Source organism: Lutra lutra, chromosome 3 (genome assembly GCF_902655055.1).
Source record: "Lutra lutra chromosome 3, mLutLut1.2, whole genome shotgun sequence".
Classification (NCBI taxonomy): Eukaryota; Metazoa; Chordata; class Mammalia; order Carnivora; family Mustelidae; genus Lutra; species Lutra lutra.
The window spans coordinates 18126079-18145908 of NC_062280.1; the positions used below are offsets into that span (position 1 = coordinate 18126079).

The 19830-nt window shown below is 43.3% G+C and overlaps 1 protein-coding gene across 1 annotated transcript in view; it reads left to right on the forward strand.

The window, feature by feature from the left end:
• The window catches only part of ADAM23 (ADAM metallopeptidase domain 23), a 162943-nt gene that overhangs the window by 745 nt on the left and 142368 nt on the right, over nucleotides 1–19830 (forward strand). The window contains exon 2 of the mRNA XM_047722557.1: nucleotides 956–1173. Within this exon, the coding sequence (XP_047578513.1) occupies nucleotides 956–1173 (218 nt within the window). The remainder of the gene's footprint in view (nucleotides 1–955; nucleotides 1174–19830) is intronic.

Sequence of the window (19830 nt, forward strand, 5' to 3'; positions counted from 1 at the left end):
CGGTTCCACTGGAAGGTATTTAGTGGATGCGGGGTCCCTCAGCGATCTCTGCAACTTGGCAGAGGGGAAACCAGTGGCCGGTAAATGCAGCGAGGGAGCAAGTTGCTTCTTGGGTGGAGAGCCTGAATGCGAATGCGGGAGGACGTAATGATAATTAGGGGTAATGTGTTGTTCCCTCAAATCGCCTACTGGGTTTATTCACTGCCGTAGGAATTAAGGTGGGGGAGGGAAACTTCGGAGGTATAAACCTTTGGTTTGTAATTCTCAAAATGCCTGTCATTATAATGAACAGTTAAGATAATATGATAGTCAATACATTGATGATTGGAAATCACTGGAAGCAGAGAGCTGGCCTTGGCGGAAAAATAAGGAATTGGAAAGCTGCCAGGATCTCCTTCCCTCTATGGCAAAAGATTTTTGCTCATCTCAAAGTTTAAAGCAAAAGGAATTGCCTGTTTTGTTTAATAAATCAATTAACAACCCATATCCATGAATTCAGCACTCAAGTTACCTCAGGAGCGAGCGTTCTTAGCTCTCGGACGGACGGGATACTCCTAGTCAGAGTCCCATTGAGCTCCTGTAGACTTAGAGAAGGGGTGGAGATGAGGGTCAGAACCTCTGAGCATGTTCATTTAATGTCTTCCTTCAAGTCCATGCCGCCCACCACCCCCATCCCCCATATTTAGAAGTAAAAGACTGGTTAGAAATGTACATATAAAACACAAATAAAGAGAAATAGTGCATTACTGTCTAAGCCTCATTGGCTGTTAACCTATCCAGGCCATTTCACTGTTGCGAGAACTTGCTTTGCTGTTTCTCTACTTCTTACCTGCTTATACACAGAGAACTTTGTTTTTGCAATTAATGGAAAAACACATCGTAGTACTTATGTACTTAAAGGGCATATGTGTGTATTTGTGTATCTTTGTGTACTCCCTCTACCTCCTCCCCCCAGCTCTACATTGGAATGAAACTGCAGAAAAAAATCTGGGAGTCCTGGCAGATAAAGACAGCATATTTCAACAGCATAACAGCAGTAATATCAGTTACAGCAATGCAGTGCAGAAAGAAATCACACTGCCTTCAAGACTCATCTATTACATCAACCAAGACTCAGAAAGTCCTTATCATGTTCTGGACACAAAGACAAGACACCAGCAAAAACATAACCAGGTAGGCATGGGTCTGGGTACGCAAAAGGAGCTGCCACGAAGAGTTTTCCTTTGATTTGATTTTCTGCCAGAATCTGATGTCACAGATTTTACTGCAGCATTTTTATTGGTAAATCAATTAATATTACAATAGGGAAGAAACTGGAGGAAGTAAACTTGGGAATCTCCTGTGGCAGGATTGCTGTTTGTTTTTTTCTCTCTGACTCTCCTGGGGAACTTAAATTTTCTCATGGTTTTTTAAATTCCTAGCTGGAATGTGGTTCAGGTGTCTTTCAGGTGCATTGGGCACTGAGCAGGAGTTGAGTGAGCATGTTGATGGTCCCGACTTATATCTGTGAGGCTTTATATAAGGGTGCAGTGTTCTCCCTCCCATGATGAAAACTGCTTTCAGGTCGCACACACAAGATCGCTGTAACAGGCTGTTTGCAGATTCCCTATCAGTTCCTCACTTAGAAATTGAGTGTTTACATTTGATTTTAAATTTCTTTCATTGATCAGTAGGAAATAATGCTTTTTTTTTTTTCTGTTGTGTTTTCAGTAGGCAAACAATTTGACATTTTAAAAGATGATGGCAAACTGTGTAAATAATGTAGAGACCAGTTTGGGCCAGTATAGTCTTTCAGGACTTAATCTGCATTCATTGCAAGTGGTTGCTTTACTTTGAAGATGGTTCAGAAAGTGGCACTGATTTTTAAAAAGGCATTCAACGGAAGATGAAGGGGCTTAATGTTCAAAGAGTTTGAAGGATCTTTTTGTCTTGCTTACTGTTCTTTATTTGAGTTAGTAGTATTTTGGACAGATTTACACAGTAGGTCAATCATCAGTGCCTCTTTTCTTTATCAGGAGCAGAGAATAGAGTCTGTATGTCAAGAATTTACTCTGGGCTAAACCTGTCCAATGGTGAAAAGTACTATCTAAGATCTAGAATTTAAGAAAAATATCTGTGGTTTATATCACTGTTTTTGTTAGTCTTCTGAAATATAGATAAGTTGTAATGGTATTTACTCCCATTTTGCAAATGGGAAATTAGAAATTTAAGGCTCTTGGGTGTGTTTCCCAAGATGGTAAAAGAGCTAATAGGAAGTTCAAGAAGCCCGAGTATTTCACTTTTATTATTTTCTACAAGTCAGGTTTCTGAGAAAATGCTTCCTTCGTATTGACTATTATTGGAGCAGTTAATTTTGTTTCACAGTATTATGAAGTGGCTGTTACCCATCTATGACATCAGCTCCTATGTAACTTCATGGATTGACTCCTGGATCCTGCCTGCCCATTTGTCTTGTTGATAGGAGGAGTGGGTGGTGACTTTAAGGAGGAAGAATTGAAGAGCCTTTTGATAAATGCATTGGGACCCATTTTATGGCTTTCCTAATTAAGGAGATCTTCTACGGTTGAATGGCAGGTTCTCAAACCCCAGTGCCTTTGCATAGGGTGCTGGAGGAATAAAAAACAAAACCAAACAAAACCAAAAACTTCCTTAAAGCCCATTTCAAAGAATGTTCAAGCCCTCCTGAGCTGGGACTAAAAAAAAAAAAAAAAATCTCAGTGGAATATTTTTATAACTCGAATTATGGAGGCAATGGCTGATGCCTGTCTACTGGTGGAAAGTTACGTGGTTTGTTGGGTGGAACATGGTTTGACTACTCTACGCTTAATTTTTATGATAATAAGTTTTGTTAAACTTTCTCCTGCCACTCATATAAATTTCTCACTGTGAAACATACTTGCAGTTGAAATGATTCTTCTCCATTTCCACCCTCCATGTGGGGGGGGGGAATGTTCTTTTATCTCAGAAAAAAAATGTTTACATGGAAATGATATATGAGAGCATTTTTCTCCTTTTCTTATGAGTTTAATTGAACAAGCAGTTGCACATTTGTGCAAAGGAGTAAGCTAAAGATTCAGAGATAAGAGATAAGGAGTACAAGGATGAACAAGACATGGTCTGTCCTTCAGGCGACACAAAAATGAGATAAGCAAGATTCTAAAAGGTGCTTCCACACAGGTATAAACAGTATCTTGTATCGTGGATGCCCTGAAATTTCCCTTTGTGTTCTGTGATTTCCTTTTTTTGTTGTTGTTTGTTTGTTTTTAAGCCTCTCTTGAACTAGTTGACAAAAAGTATGCCATATGTTTTCTGCTGTATCTTAGGATGACTTGCCTAATAATAGTGATGAGAGATACTTGTCAGTTTAGCTGCTTTACAAATGTTTCAGCAAGAGAGAATCTATAGAATTTCATCATTTTTGGTTTTATAAAAGAAGTTTTGATTTTAATATCTGTATATTAGGTACCTTTTTACCTCTCCTGATTTCATTGCACTCAAGCACATTTTAATGAATGCCTTAGAAATGCTGAATCACTGTGCCATTCTCATGGATCCTTAGATTGGGGGTAGAGTTGAAGGGAGAAGTTCCCAGATCTAGGTTGCAAAGCAGGACTTTGTATTTATTTCATAAATATTCAGTGTTGATCAGTCCTTATTACTTTACAACTGTGAAAGTGAAAATGTTAACTCTTTCAAAATTTGTGAGTTTAAAAACAGATTGTGCAGAGCACCTATGTAATACCAGTGTTTCTGAAAACCTGAAAGTTCTCTTTGTCAAAGATTGTCAGGACCCTTTTTATCTCTAGGCAGGGTGATGTATAACTTACTGTCCAAACTGCCACTGGGGAGAGTGACAGTGAGAGTGCTTAATAATCCTGCTGGGATAATAGGCATAAACCAAGATGCTCCATTGCAGATGGGGAATGTGGTCCCCTCAGATCTAGATGGTTGTATTCCTTGAGTTTTGGTGCTTACCGCAATTCAAGTTTCTTTGTAGACAGTTTTGTTTACTGATGAATTATTGTAATTTTTTTTTTTTTTTTTTTTTTTTTACTTGCTGGGAAGTCAGTTTACCACCTTGTAGATGTATCAGGATATGAAATGGAAAAATTCAGTTTTGTTTTGTTACCAAGACTTTTCTCTTTTATGTGTAGAGGTTTTTATAAGCAAAAATGGAAATTTATGATTACTGAATGTAAGCATTTTTGAACCACTAATGCAATGTGTTAATGCAATGGGCCATACATTTTAAAAAGAGGGAGAAACGATTTAGATTTATTCATTTATTCATTCACTCATTCATTCATCCATTCAGAGATAATCCTATGAGGTCTGTTTCTAAGGAAGTTAATGAGCTTGTAGTGGAGGAAAAATAATTTTCCTTTGACCCTTCTAAATTCTTGGCTGAACCCGCACCCTGCAATAAAAGATTAACAGGAGGAAAACAAACAGAAGTTTCTAACATGTGTATCTCCTCAATGTACTTGGGAGAGACCCAGGAAAACTGAGTCTCTCTCCAGAAGGGCCCACATCACTAGTTTAGATAACATCTCCAGCTAGAGACAAAAGAAGATGTTGGGGTGAGAGGTGGGGGCCCAGCTGTGGGAGGCTGTCAGGGAAAGCACAGTAAGCAATGGCAAGGTAAGTCTTTGCCTTCTCCACTGATGAGAGTTCCTAGAGATTTAGAATCATTGTCTTCTTGATACAGAGAGAGAGAGAGTGAGAGAAATAGAGAGACCCTTACAAATGGAGATTTCTTATAAAATGTAAATGACTCTTACAGAAGGACTTCTACTCCCGTTTTCAAAACTTCTCCTGTGTCTGCTGTTTCTTAGAAATAATCAGCCTAAAATAATCCTTATGCCAAAGAAGCATATTTTAGGATGGTATATTCTCTCCCCCTCAAACCTTTTCCTGAAACTTTCCTTTAGTCAAAAATTACTTGCTTTGCATCCTACTCCCTTAGGATTCTTTTCTCTTCCTATAGGGAAGGGATGGAAGAGGTACCCTATGCACAGCATGGGGTCTAGGAAAGACAGAAGTCATCTCCTTTGACTTCAGTTGCCCTGCACACAGAGCTTCCCTACTATGTGGGTGGGGGGGACGAATTAATTAATTCTTAATTAATTAAGACTTAATTCTTAATTCTTAATTTTTTAAAAGATTTTATTTATTTATTTGACAGAGATCACAAGTAGGCAGAGAGGCAGGCAGAGAGAGAGAGAGAGAGAGAGAGGAGGAAGCAGGCTCCCTGCTAAGCAGAGAGCCCAATGTGGGGCTCGATCCCAGGAGCCGAAAGCAGAGGCTTTAACCCACTGAGCCACCCAGGCACCCCAATTCATAATTCTTAAGAGTCTTAATTCTTAATGGAATTAAGAATATGCAGATTATGACCTGCAGAATGAGGGCGCACCAACCACCTGAATAGGGATTCTTTAGTACCTGAGCGGCCCTCCACCCCAGGTCATGGATGAACAGGAGATAGAGAGCAGAGTAGCAAGCTCCTACTACTTATGAGGTGGTTGCATCTGAGGTTTTTAACTTTTCCAGGGCTTACCTCCTAAGTGGCTATTTTAAAGATATTTATTTATTTTAGAGAGAGAAAGTGAATGACTTGGGGGTGGCGCAGAGGGAGAGGGAAAGAGAAACTCAAGCAGACTCCCAGATCGAGCATGTGGCTCCATCTCACGACCCTGAAATCATGTCCCGAGCCAAAAGCAAGAGTTGGACACCCAACCGACTGAGCCACTGAGGTGCCCCTAAAGATTTTTGTTTATTTATTTATTTAATTTATTTTATTATTTTTAAGTAATCTCTACACCCAAAATGAGGCTTGAACTCACAACCCCGAGATCAAGAGTCATCTGTTCCACTGACTGAGCCAGCCAGGCACCCCCTCAGTGGTTATTTTAAAAGGTGCTCCGGGAAAAGCAAAGCAGGAGCTAAGTGTGGGAATCCTAAACTCAATGTCTTATCTAAATGACCAGACTCTGGGTGTGAGTTCGCTTATCATGCTGAAAAACGTCTAAGCAGCGACTCAGAAACAACAAAAGAAAGTTATTTTTCTCATCCCAATTGACCCGGTGTTAATCTTTAGGATATTAAACTTTAGGGAAAATTCTAGGTACTGTCAGGATGGTGGATAGTAAAAACCACTGTTAGAGTTTTGGTCACCCAGCACATAAAACATCTGAGCAGAGCAAAAATGCCAGTCAGTGATATCAGTGGACAAATGAAGGTTTGAAATCCTGTCCATTAACCATTCCCTTCTTTTGTTGAGATCTGGCCAAGAAAATAAAGCCCTTGGGTAAAGTTAAGGTAGTTGTTTGGTTACAGACTTGGGTGAGGTTATGAAACATGTGTTGGGCTATCTTTCATAAGTTTCTCTGAATTTGTCCAGAATTATCAATATACATGCAGCAGGTGGTCCCTTTTACAGTGCATATACCTTCCTTGGCCAATAAGTAATCTGAGGCTAAATGGTTACCCAAAACCGTCTCTGCTCAAGAACCACGTTGTCATTGCATTAAAATTAGGCTTTGGTGTAGCAGCCCAGTGTGTTCTGCCAGGGTGGCTGACAGGCTGGCGTTTATCTCAATCATTTGCTTTTGGGTGCCTAATGCAACAGCGCCTAGCTCTCAGTCCTTGTGATGGTTAGTACCATGCCTGCGCCTGACAAAATGTGAGTGAATGCTGTACATTTTTGATGTCAGGGAGGCAGAAAGACAAAGTGAGGTTTCCATCCAGTGGTTTGAAAGGGTAGTCCCAGGGAGACCAAAGACAGATGGGATTTCTCAGGAGCCAGCGGGCATGCAAATGCGTTGGAAGTGGAGGGAAAGAGAAGTGCAAATATGGAGAACCACATATGTGTGAGATGCCTCAGGGCCTTAAACCCACAGTGGACATCAACTGCTTGATCAGGGTACCTGGAATAAGTTGAGGTTTCCCCTGAATGGCTGGGCCTTGAAGCCCAAGACCATGGATATTGTGTTCCTGGGGATACAGTCTGGGGATTCAGCAGTTCGTGGCATTGGTACCCGGGGAGACAGTGAGGATTGGAAAAGGACGTGTGAGGGCTCCTGTCAGGTGCCACATGCTGCCTTGCAAAGTGTCGTGCGTGGGAGAAGCTGAGCACTGCACAGAGCTGCAGGACAGGCCAAGGGGACTGGTAAAGTGGCTTCTCTTGGCCAAATGGGGGCAGAGTCAATAAATCAGCTGCATAGACCGCTAATGGGAAATAGCCTTTGTGGAGTCCAGTGACATGCCCAGCAGTTACAGCAGCCCTTCAGAGTGAGCTTTGCCTTCTGCCCATTGTATAACAGTATTAAGACTATTGGAGGGCTTGAATGGGAGCTGTGAGTGGGGGCTGTAGAGAGGTACCCTCTAAGTGTACGTCTTCCAGGGGGTGTAGAGGGGTCTGCGGTGGCAGTGGCAGGATCTGCAGCCAGGAAGGGGTCCTCTCGATGGAAATTAACTTCACAGACTCCCAGGAAGATGCATAGTGTGGGCCAATCTGATGGGTATGGAGAAGGCAAGCATCTGCGCTAAGGGTTTAAAGGGGCCTCCAGAAGGGTGTGAGATGTCCACGTACCTTGGCCTTCCCAAGCTCAAAGGCACAGCGGAGAACGACTTGGCAGCCACAACCTCGCCTCACACCTGAGCAGCAAGAATAGCGATAAGCAAGGGGTTTGGGGTAAATACACAGTTAAGTGTGAAATGTCACTCAAAGGGGTCACTGGCAGGGGATTCATATGAACAGGTATATGGTTCAGCAACCAAGTCCTGGGGAGTGCTTGCCCTTAGCAGCTGCTGCATCTTCCTGGGTTTCATCTCTGCTATAGTGGAATGTTGCAGTGTTTGGGATGAGGTTGTACGTTTGGGCATTGTCATCACCTCCAGCATTGTCACAGGTGGAGGGAGCCATCTGGAGATGGGTGCCCCTCTCAGGTGGTTACCCAGGAGGGGAACTGAAGGGTCAAGGGGTCTAGTAAGGTTGCATACATTGGGGTGCCCAGATTAAGTTCTGCTTGAAACATCCATACCAGGAGCATTTACTGGTATCACAAATTCTCAGTAAATTTTGGGGATCCTTGGGGTGCACCTCATAAATAATTCAGCAGTACAGTTCTCCAAGGAGGTCTCCATCCATAGATAGTAAGGGTTGGAGGGGCACCTGGGTGGTTCAGTCAGTTAAGCGTCTGACTCTTGGGTTTTGGCTCAGGTTGTGATCTCAGGGTGTGAGATCAAGCCCTGCATTGGGCTCTGCACTCAGCGTGGAGTCTGCTTTTCTCTCTCTCTCCTTCTCCCTCTACCCCTCCCGCTCATGGGTGCTTTCTCACTCAATAAACAAACAAACCTTTAAAAAAATAGTAAGGGTTGGAGGCACCTATGTAGCTTGGTTTAAAGAAAATTTAGTCATATGCTCCTGACAACTTAATGTTTGGCTCTATATTACTAGAGAAGTGTCTGAACTACATAAGCCAGTCAGCCAATTAGGTTTGAAATTAGGGCCATGTCATGATCAGCGCCCAGAGGTCAGGATGCTGGTGAATATGTACGCATGGCTGGTGGGCTTTAAGCTAGAATCCATACCTAGAAGCTTTTGAGTACAGCCCCTCTAAGGGCTGGCTTCCAAGTCTTGCTGTCCACCCCGCGATGCTGCACTAGGGTGCAGGTGTGGGAGAGTGCTGTATGGTCCAGCAACTTTCTCTGGGTGTTGCTTCTCTGGGTGGAAGAGAAGCCCCATGATCCAGATGGCACACAAGGCACAGAGTAAGGCCAGCAGCAGTGAGCATCTGTATTTTATCATTGTGCACCTGTCCACTGACTGCCCCATAGTGAAGATTTATTGTGGGTCAACAGTTCAGGGGTAGCCTCTTTCAAAGTGGGGTAGGGCCGAGTGGTGTAATTGTATCGCCATGCTGTTCTCTTCTGATGTTGCTGGTGTCAACCAGCCTGAATGCCTCTTGCTCTTTTAGAGCTCCACACCATCCCTTCTGTGGGTCCCAGTGTAATTATTTCTATCTCCTTTGGGGAGGTATGGTTAGGAGAAATGAGCCATCAATAAAGCCACTATACATTGGACTTTCAGGAGGAATTTGCATATCAAGCTTATAAGTGTGCTCCAGGAGCAGTATGGTGGGTCTGTATTTTTCTAATGGGCCAGGACTATGACTAGGGTGTCATAGCTGACCACTTGTCCCTGATTAGGTCATCAATGAGTACTGGAAGGTGAGATGATTAACATTTTAAATCTGTAAAGAGACTCAAAAACAGTTGTGGAAAATGTAGATAATATTGTCCTGTAAGACGAAAGCATCAGATTCCCTCTTGATCACAATCACAGGCAGCATGGCCCAATGAGTCCACTTGGTGTGAGGATCATGGTGGCCATGTGGCCTAGAGTCTAAAGTGGTAAATGCCCCTGGCAGCCAGAAAGCCCATTTAGGAGTCTGATTACTGCCTTGTAACATAAGGAGCAACTTGAGAGATGAAAGTACCACTGCATGCCCTGTAGGAGAGCCCAGTACTAGCCCAGTGCTCTGATACATGAGAAGTCAAATGAGATCCTTGATCTGAGTCAATGATGTCTACAGGGCTGAATGGGACAGGATGTATTTAGAAAAGAAAGCGATTATCTGCTCCATAGCAGTGTTCCTGGTGGTGTAGCAAGTAATAGGCCAGTAAAGGGATCCACACATGCAGTTGTAAAGTGGATAGTGCCCACTGATAGAGGAAATGGCCCCAGTGAAAGCCACCTGTCAGAGACTACAAGGGCATAGACCTGAAGCATGACAGGACAGTGTGCAGTGTTTGGTTTGGGAGGATAATTTGCTCAGAACAAGCAGAATGCCCTGTGGTGGGTCCAGTGTCACTGGGGCAGCAGCTCCCCCACGAGCTAAAGAGAATATGGGACCATTTGGCCAGGGAATAAGGAGCAGGGAAGTGGTGACTACGAAAGGTCAGAATGGTGGAGCCAAGGATTGATTGATGCATGTGTGCGGAGGGCCAGAGGAGGGCTGTGGTTCGGTGGTGGTGGTGGTGGGTGGAGCCATGGAGGCTTTGGTTGAGAATTGGTGGCAGAGAGCCCCAATTGGTGGTGACATGGATTTGCACCAGGGTTGCCACTTTCAGGTAAAGGTTGTCCCTGGAATTGTAGCCTTTGAATGTGCTGAAAGGCAAGTAACCTTAACTATAACTAGTGCCTGGCCAATGTCTCTTCAAATTGGGGCAGCCCAAATGGCATGGTGTTGAATAAGAAAATTGTTCTGCTGCCATTGGCTTGATCAATACTTTATTCTTTTAGCAACTTCCCATAAGTCAGTAAAAATATGGACAAGAGGCTTGTCATGGGCAGTTGCGCTCTGCACAGCCATTTGTATTGCTACAAGCTCAGTGAGCTGTGCTAACCCAACTGGCCATCTTTGATAAACATGGTGCTACTGGCAGGATGGTACACTTCTGTTCTCCAGTGGGCTCCACTGGGTATGGTGATGGTGCCACCATTGGGAAAATACACAGACTCTCCTTCTCATTCCATCAGCTCTTCCAGGGGCTACCAGAGGCTTAGGCAGTGAAGACATTGTCCATCAGTTCTTCAAGGTCTGTGGGCAGGGGACTGAAGAGTGGGAAAGCCATATCCTCCTGTAATTTGGAAAGACACATCACATCGGGTTTAGCCTGTTCCTAAAGGTATCATTCCCATTTTAGCAAAGAGGCATTTGTAGCTGTGTGAGCCATCGTTGGGAGGCATCCCTTGTCCATAGCATAATGGTAAGGTGGGTGCACAGGAGAATGGGCTCCATTACCACGAAGGCCTCTGTTTCTAACAAAGGCAAAAAGTGAACAGAATTGATGTTCTAAGGGGGCAGTGAGCAGCGAAGGGCAGCTGTATAGTGCAGAAGCCTATAAGGCAGCTAGGAGGAGCCATGTTTAGTCCATGCATAGAATCCAAGATGCATAGTGCATCGTGGCCAGTGCCTCAACCCAGAAAGAGGAACCATGGGGATCTGGAGGTCAACTGATGGAATTGATCTTTATGTCAGCTGTAAGGCTGTTGAGCTCCTCCCCCAAAATGTGGAGCGTTTGCATGTAGTTGTATAAATGGGTTTAAAAATGATGGGTAAGCATGGTATGTGTTGTTTCCAAAGTATGATAAGACATGTTGAGCTTGCTGTAGTTTGGTGGGGGGTGCTGAATAGTTACCAACTGATGTTTAACCACAAGTGAAATTTTCCAGGCTTTAGAGGACCAATTAATACTCAGAAATTACACAGTTATGACTGGCTCTTGAATCTTATGTGGGGCAGTAGCCCACCCTTTGTTGTAGGTGGATCACCAGCCCTGTTGGGGCCTCTCACACCCCATCTTCTGAGGGATCCTGCATTAGAAGGTCATCAGTCCAGCACCATATAGTGCAAGCAGACCATTGTAAGGGTATTCAGGTCTTGCTGGCAAAGACTATGGGCAATAGTAGACTGTTAAAAGAGCCCATAGGCAGTCAGGTGAAGGTATATTGGATGCCTTCGAACATGAAACTGAACTGCCGTTGGGATTCCTTGGTGATTGATACTGAATAGAACCTATTAGCTAGATCCATCAAGGCCAAAGAAGTCTCCTAGAGCCCTCTGCATGTCCTTGCTTAACTGGAAAATGTTGGGGATAGGATTCTGAGCTTCCGCAATAGGGAGTACCTGAGCACTTAAATTTCAGTAGTCAACTGTAGGGTGCTACTCATTAGTAGTGGGATTTAATATTGGCCAAAAGGGAGAATTAAAAGGAGAAATGGTGTGTTTAATGACTTTTCCTTTAGTAAATTTTGCATTATAGACTACAGTCTCCCAGTCCCTTGTCACAAGTGATATTTGGGGACAATTTACCATCTTAATCGGGAGCTGGCAGTCATATGGGCTCCCAGTGTACAGCTCCCACTAGAAAGTTCAGGAATTTGGGATTGTTCCAGATGGCACAATGGCATGTCAAGGCAACCATACCTGTAATGGGATAGGGTAAGGCCAAAGAAGCCTTTAGCACTAAAAGATTTTTCATAAAGATTGTTCCAATAGTGACATCCAATGGAAATTGAATGCCTTCTACTTTTCTGTTATGCCTTGTAGTTAGAAGGATGCCCCTGGCTTTATGTTTGGAGGGGTTCTTAGGTAGGACTAATTTGGGCTCCAATGTCAGTGAGAATAGTAAAATGTTGCCTGTTATGTGTGTCACAATGGATAATTACAGATGTTATCAGAGGAGGGATAAGTTCAGAGAACTGCCTAGGGCAGGGGCCTTGGCAGCCGGTTTCAGAGATAAGGATATGGGATTCCAGATCCTACTACCGGGGCTGGAATGTTCCGAGATGTGATGGCATCTTCCCTTGGTGGAATTTGTGGGGAGCAGCTGGAAGTCCCTTGAGGTGCCCTCAGTGGCCAAGGAAAGGCTTCTAACTTGTTTTTGGGCTGTCCAGAGATTAAGTCGTTAGGGACACCAGATCTCCAGAGTTGCTAATACAGTGAGGCCTCTTGGTGACCTTGAGAGGGAGGGAGCTGGGTCAAGGCAAAGCTGGTCAGTAGGGACTGAAGAGGGGCCTAGAAACTCCCAAATTCCCAAAGGGCACCTTCATTGGGTTCCTGGCTGAGGGGGCAGTGGGTTCCATTTGCCTTTCCCAGCAAACAAGATTTGGGCTTCAGGAACACTCATTTTCCTGTCTAGCTACAACACTGATGAAGTCTGAAGCCTGTTGTCCTGTGTCTAACATTTTTATGAGTTATAACAGCATGGCCTTATAATGAAGGGCAGTGCCCTTTAAGAAGAACTTAGATCCTGGCTCCAAGGGCATCTCCTCTGGGTTGGAAATGGTCAGGGGCTCTTTGGAGCATGATGTTCAGCAAAATGATATACTCATTAAACCATCTCAACTTTACACAAGAGGAGGTGCACTTTATCTGGAGCTGTCCACTCAGTGAGCCCAGACTCACTCAGAAATAATGTGACAGACTGATGGGCCCAGTGCCAAGCCATAAACATCGAAGTCAGGAGAGGCAGAGTGTCATTCTTCTTATCCCTGTGGGCTCTGGAGGTGTGGGATGGTCTCTTCCTCAGATTCATCCCCTCTTGTATGGCTTGATGTATTTGGGAGTGCCCTTGTTGTGGTGACAAATCTGGGGGCTCTCTTTTGCATCTCTCTTGTGCATCTGAGCTTCTGCAAGCAAAAGCTTGAAGCCAGTCAGTGCCCTTCCTCCCTTCCCTTTGGACATATTTTTCTAGAAAATGTTGCATTTGTATCATGGCATAGTTAGGTGTTTTTGTTTTTCGTTCATGCTGGTTGTCATTGGATGTTTTGTTATGATGCTGGGACAGAGGTTCTCTCTTCCCAGGCTCATTGTTGCCGCCTCCTTTTCTAGGGTGTCCCAATCAACTTCTGTGGGGTTGGGGTTCTCCTCCACTAGGGTAATATTAGCCAGTGTATTTGGGAATGCCCCCAAGCCCCCAAAATGTAGCTCTAGTAATTAGGCATGTAGGTATGCCACTGTGCTAAGTAAAGCCTAAGCCATCCTACATCTTACAAGTATCTGGTAGATTTTTGACCTCCTCTGGGAACTTAGGAAGAGCTGGTACCATGTGCTTGGGGGCCCTGCTTTTATTAAGAATTTTATTAAGAATTTGTTTTGTGGGGCACTTAGGTGGCTCAGTCATTAAGCATCTGCCTTCGGCTCAGGTCATAATCCCAGGGTCCTGGGATAGAGCCCCATGTCAGGCTCCTTGCTCAGCAGGGAGCCTGCTTCTCCCTCTTCTGCTTACCCTGCTTGTGTTCTCTCTCTCTCACTGTTTCTCTCTGTCAAATAAATAAATAAAATCTTAAAAAAGAAATTGTTTTGCCATACCATGGCAGGGGTGGGACTTCTGGTATCCCATGGAGTTGAGGGACAATCTGTGATGGCAGCAAGGAATGCAGCAATGTAGAAGAAGTTTGCCTCAGCAGTGTTTGCCCACCAGGGTGCCATGATCCCCCTGGTAGAGCTGTCATGGGATAGGGCTGGTTTCCCAAGCTCAGCACCTGGTCCTGATCACTTGATGCAGTGGGTCCAGGAGCTGGCCTTCCCTTCGGGCACTGACCTAGGGAATCTCTCCTTGGTTCCCAAGACTTGATAGCTGGAGCCCCTGGTTCCTGCCTGAGGGAGAGGGTCAGAGCCCTATCATCCTTAGTTGTCTCTCCTTGGCTCAATCCTGGAACTTTCCATGTATAATTATAGCCAATCACCTCCAGACCCGATGCCCTGAAGGTCTTGTTTAGAGACTATTGGGCAACTCGCCCACCTCAGACTGAGACCTGCTTGTTGGTCTGTGCAGGGTGGTCTGACCTTTGACTGCACCAAAAACTTAGGTCAGGGATTCGAGGCAATACCTGGCAGGAGCAATACACAACAGCACAAAGCAACAGCACAGACCACTGGCAAGGAGTGCTTCCTTCCTGGAGAGGCTGAGTGGTCTGGGAGAGGGAATTAGTCAGCTATTTGCAGCTCAGTGGCATTGTTTTTTGGGGGGGGGGGGCAAAAATTGCCCACAATCCCAACCTCATCTCCAATTGGAAATCCTACACTCAAGTCCTTACCTAATGTCCAGACTCTGGATGTGAGCTACAGGGTTATCACACTGTAAATGCCTCGCAGCAATTCAGAAAAAACAAAAGTTGTTTTCTTCATCAAATCTACTCTCTACCACCCCAGACTGAAGGGAGAGAAGAGAGATGTTTAAATGAATTTAGATCACGATGATTATTATTACACTCTACTCAACGTCAGAACAAGACTGGTTTCACATTTCCTGACCATCCAGCTGCTCCCTTGTTCTTGGTGTAGGGCAGCTGGAAGAGTTACAGGGTCCTTTCTCAGAACTGATAGAGTGGTGATTATATGGTTATACGGGAATACAAACTTTTACATTGGCCTCAACTTTCTTTCCAGGCTTTCCAGGTGTTCTGAAGCAGTCATTACAGAATTGTAGTGTATAGAATTCAGGCTTGTAATGGTTTTGCTTGTAATGCCTGGTATATAGTAGGCTGTCAGTAAATAGCTGTTGAATGAATTGATGATTGAACACTCATATGATAGAAAGAGCACAGTGCTTCCTGTGAAATTCTGTGTTATAATCAAATTGACAATTCAAAAGAGTCTCAAGTTACTGTTGAGAATTTTTGGCACAGTGACAGATCAGTAGGAGAGATAATTTTGATCTTGAGTTTTTAGTGCTGAATAAATTGCACTGTATGTTTACATTACCTAAAATAGTGAAAATATCTGTATCGACAGTTCTTAGATCGTTCCCATCACTGTCACCTGCTATTAATCATTAATGTTGGATAATCAGGAGCTGACCATGTGACAGTTTTGTGTTTTTTTTTATTGCCATGGGTTAATTCTCAATGGTGGAACAAGAGGTGTGTCCACCTATATAGTTTCGGATAAATCAGATTTACGTCTGTGGTACATTAGTTCTGCTTGGTTCACTAAACGTTTATTGAATGCCTTTTGAATCAGGCACTGTGCCAGACTCTGGGAAAAGTGGCGAAGAATATTACTGAGTCCCTACCTTTGCTCGTAATTGAATGGGCTTCAGAAACAACGCAATTGGTGGTGTGTGGTTCATGTCAGTGCAGTTGGTAGTTGTAAGAACAAAAATATGTGGGGACCCAGGAAAGTCAAAGAAAATGTTGTGGAGGAAGAAACAATTGAGCTGGCCCTAAGGAGCAGTTAGGAGGTAAGTTTTCGGGAGGTGGAGAGAGGGTGGTGGGTGAAGGAAGGGAAGGAGACTTACAGAATGAGCAGCCAAAGCCTCCAGACTGCTGAGAAACAGTAAGGAGTTCAGTGTGATCAGTGTGAGAAGGGAAAGCCAAGGGTGGGAAATCTAAAAGAATTGGGCATTAGTGTTACATCTGTAGTCAATTAAAAAAACAAACAAACAAAAAACCTAGGGACACCTGTGTGGCTCAGTCAGTTATGCGACGACTCTTGATTTTGGCTCAGGTCATGATCTCAAGAGTTGTGAGATCAAGCCCCCCATTAGGCTTTGCACTGAGTGTGGAGCCTCCTTGAAGTCTCTCTCTACCTCTGCCCTGCCCCTCCCATCCCCCCTTACACTCTTTCTCAGAAAAATATAAATAAATAAATAAATAAGTAAACTAAGTCCTCTAGAAGCCCAGTAATTGACATGTTTATAGATATTTAATTGGTGTCTTCAAAAAGAACGAACAGCTGGTCAGTGGCAGACAGAGCCAGGATTTAAACCCAGGTCTCATCCTTTGCAAAGCCCACGCAGGAGAGAGAATATGGTCCACGGGAGTGGTGGTGGTAAGTGTGTAAGACTGTGAAGAGTGTGAAGAGCTAAGGGGTTTAGATATTCTGATATTAGATATTAGATATCAGATGGTGAAGCCCCGAGAAGTCAGGAGGTGAGTGCATTATTTTTCCAGTGTTGATTAAGGGTCACTTCTGTGGCTCCTCAGGGAACTTACCTTCTCTTACCTTGTGGGATGAGACAGACCTTGAACACATCAAGAGCAACACCAGCGACAATGACACAAAGATGTCAGACACTGACAGGTGCTTGAGGATGAAATAATGTATGTGTTAGAAGATGGTGAGTGTGATGATTCCCTTGACAAGTCGAAAGACTGGGCCCATTGTCTTGGGTGGGAGTGACCCACCTACCGTCACTCCTCTACTGTTGACTCCCTCACCACACACTCAGCCTTCCTTGTTCTGCTCCTTGCCTGGCCCCAGGAGGTGTTTCTTGGACTCTTCTGTCCTGTGAAGTCTGGACCGTATTTGGTCACTTCACCCTGGACTGATGGGATGGGTACTGGCTCTTTAGCAGTCCAAGCTGAGGTGTACCTCCCAAGTCTGTCTTCAGTGCATGTTTCTCAGAAGTCTTCCAGCTCTTTCTGCTCAGGGCTTGACTCATTCCTGCTAACTATGGAGCTACTAGTGTCATCTTGTCTTCACTTGTTCTCAGGTTTCTTTAACAGATTGGACCTCTGTCCTTCTCTCTGGAGCCAGTCAAAAAATAATCCAGGACCATTTAATTGCCCAATGCAGTTGCCCAGGTGTGGTGGCATCCCCCAGTCTGAGAGTCTAGTCAGGCAGGAAGAGAGCTGTCCACTTGCCTCCCTCATTTTCCTCTGTGGGACGTTTGTTTTTCTAGCCAGCTGACAGTGAACCTGGGGAGTCATCTTTGACTCTTTTCTCTCCTTCATCTTCTGTCTATACATAGTCACTTATTAAGTCTTGACGTTTCTCCCTTGAATACATTCCTCCTCCTCTCTCTGTATTGTGTTCTTGTCATTACCTCTTGTCTCTCTCTGTCAATCTATCAGTCCCACTGCTGACAGATGAATCTCAGAATACTGACTTCATCCTGTGACTCCCTTTACCGACATGCAACAAGCATGGTTTTAGCTTGGTGGATTTTACTTGCTCAGTGAAGGAGAGAACGTGAAGCTTTCTAGAGAAGAGCTTCCCTTCTGTATACTGTATACACGTTTGCTGTTCTGCAGTCCTTTGGCATTTTTCCAGGCCTTTTTATGCAAAGGTCAGCCCATGGCAGGAGGTAGTTTTGTCTGGATGGTTCCACTTGTATCTGTCCAAACTCCAGGGCTAGTTAGGGAAAATCCTTGTGATCAGTGGCCACAAATGAATCTTTCCCTAATGTGTTCTCAGGCTTTTGTTGTAGGTTCAAATACTGTTAAATTCCTGCTTCAGAAGACCCTGTCTTCTCTAAGATCTGAGTAATGAATTGTTCCTAGAGTATAAGTTTTTCTGAATAAAAATTTTTTATTCCTCTCCAAAATGTACGTAGTCATAAGGCTTTATTCACACAAAGTATTCAATTGACAAATGACGGGGGTACCCTTTAACCTTATGAAAGACTCATTCATTCACATAATTCATTCATTCAAAATCCACTCAGCATCTGAATTTTATAATTTTACAAAGGAGGCTTTGTGTTTAGAATTTATATAAATTTGGTACAATTTTAATCAAAGCTAATGCTAGGGATTCTATTATAAAAAGGATAGATCCAGTTACTATGTTTTACTCAGAATAATGTAAAGTTAAGAACAATCATGTTCATTCATAGCCAATTAGGATACAGTTTTTGCTTTTTATAGAGTAACATGAAAGGTGCATTCTCCAACATGCGACACCCATTCTGGGATGGAGCCAAACCTGGCTTGATGCTCTGAATAAGGTTTTCTTGTTTTTGTTTTGTTTTATTTTTGTTTTTAAATATAGGTGCTTCTTCTGGCTATAGAGTAGACAGAGGATACTTTCCCCATCTGGAGCATAACAAATTAATGAATTGAAGGTCTACTTTCAATTCTGTTTTGAAAGATATTTATTTGTTAATAAGATCTAACAACACAAAATCTTCTCTCTTTAAAAATGAAAAGGATGGAAATTCAAATAAGTATCCTCTACTGATAGACCCTAATTATAGAGAGTTAAGTTCAAAGAAACCAATGAACAGAAGTATAAATAACACCCTATAACTAATGACTATATTGTTCTTTAAAAATATTTATTTAAGATTATACTGAGTGAAATAAGTCAAGCAGAAAGAGTCAATTACATATGGTTTCACTTATTTGGGGGAAATTGGAAGGGGAGGTGAACCATGAGAGACTATGGACTCTGAAAAACGATCTGAGAATTTTGTTAAGGGGTGGGGGGTGGGAGGTTGGGGGCAACAGGTGGTGGGTATTGTAGAGGGCACGGATTGCATTGGGCACTGGGTGTGGTGCAAAAATAATGAATACTGTTATGCTGAAAAAATAAAAAATTTAAAAATAAAAAAAAAAATATTTATTTATTTATTTATTTTGGGTAGGGGGGAGAGAGAGCACATGCACACAGTGGGAGGCGAGGGGCAGAGAGAGGGAGAGAGAGAATCAAGCTTAATCAAGAAGGCTCCACCCCCAGCACGGAGTCCCTCCCGGGGCTCAATCTCACAATCCTGTGATCATGTCCTGAGCTGAAATCAATGGTCAGCGATGCTTGACCAGCTTAGCGACCCAGACACCCTCTACTGCTCTTTAATTTGATCTATTTTCATATAGTTGAGAACGTTCATTTCTTTCTTCGCTACATGGTGTGTCCACTTGAGGGACTCAACCCAGCCCATTTTTAACCCTCGGGAGGTAGTGAGAACAGGCTAATCACATGCTCTTACATCACTTCCTTTTGCCCTCAGTGGGGCTAAAGATTAATTTTAGAAATCAAATCTAAGTGCACCTAGAGGCGTTTCATAAAAAATATTCCAGGGCCACTAATACATTGATTTTTGAGTCTTGCAAATGGGCTCCATTAATAATATAAATCAATCAACACTTAGGGGAGTCCCTCATCTTCCATGTGTCTTCTCACTCTTTACTATTTCAGCTAAGTAGAATGCACTAAATCAACTTGCAACTCATTCTGCAACACACTGGTAATAGCAAAGATAATATATTACCTTTGTAGTGAATCTAAACGGTTTTATAAAGTCATTTTCATATCTATTATCTCACACAGTCCTCACAGCAACAGAACAGGGTATATTATTAATGATAATTATTTCTGTGTTCTAGATAAGAAAACCAAGTCCAAAGAAGTCAGGTTAGTTGCTCTGGGTCTTGGGAATTGTTGGCATGACCAGAATGGCCTGAACTTCCAGTCTCTTATTCTTTTACTACATAGTATTTGTGGGTTGAACAGGGAAGTTTCTATACCTTTTAGACAACTTTCCTCTCTATAAAATGGATCTATGAACTAATTACACCATGGTACACAATCACAC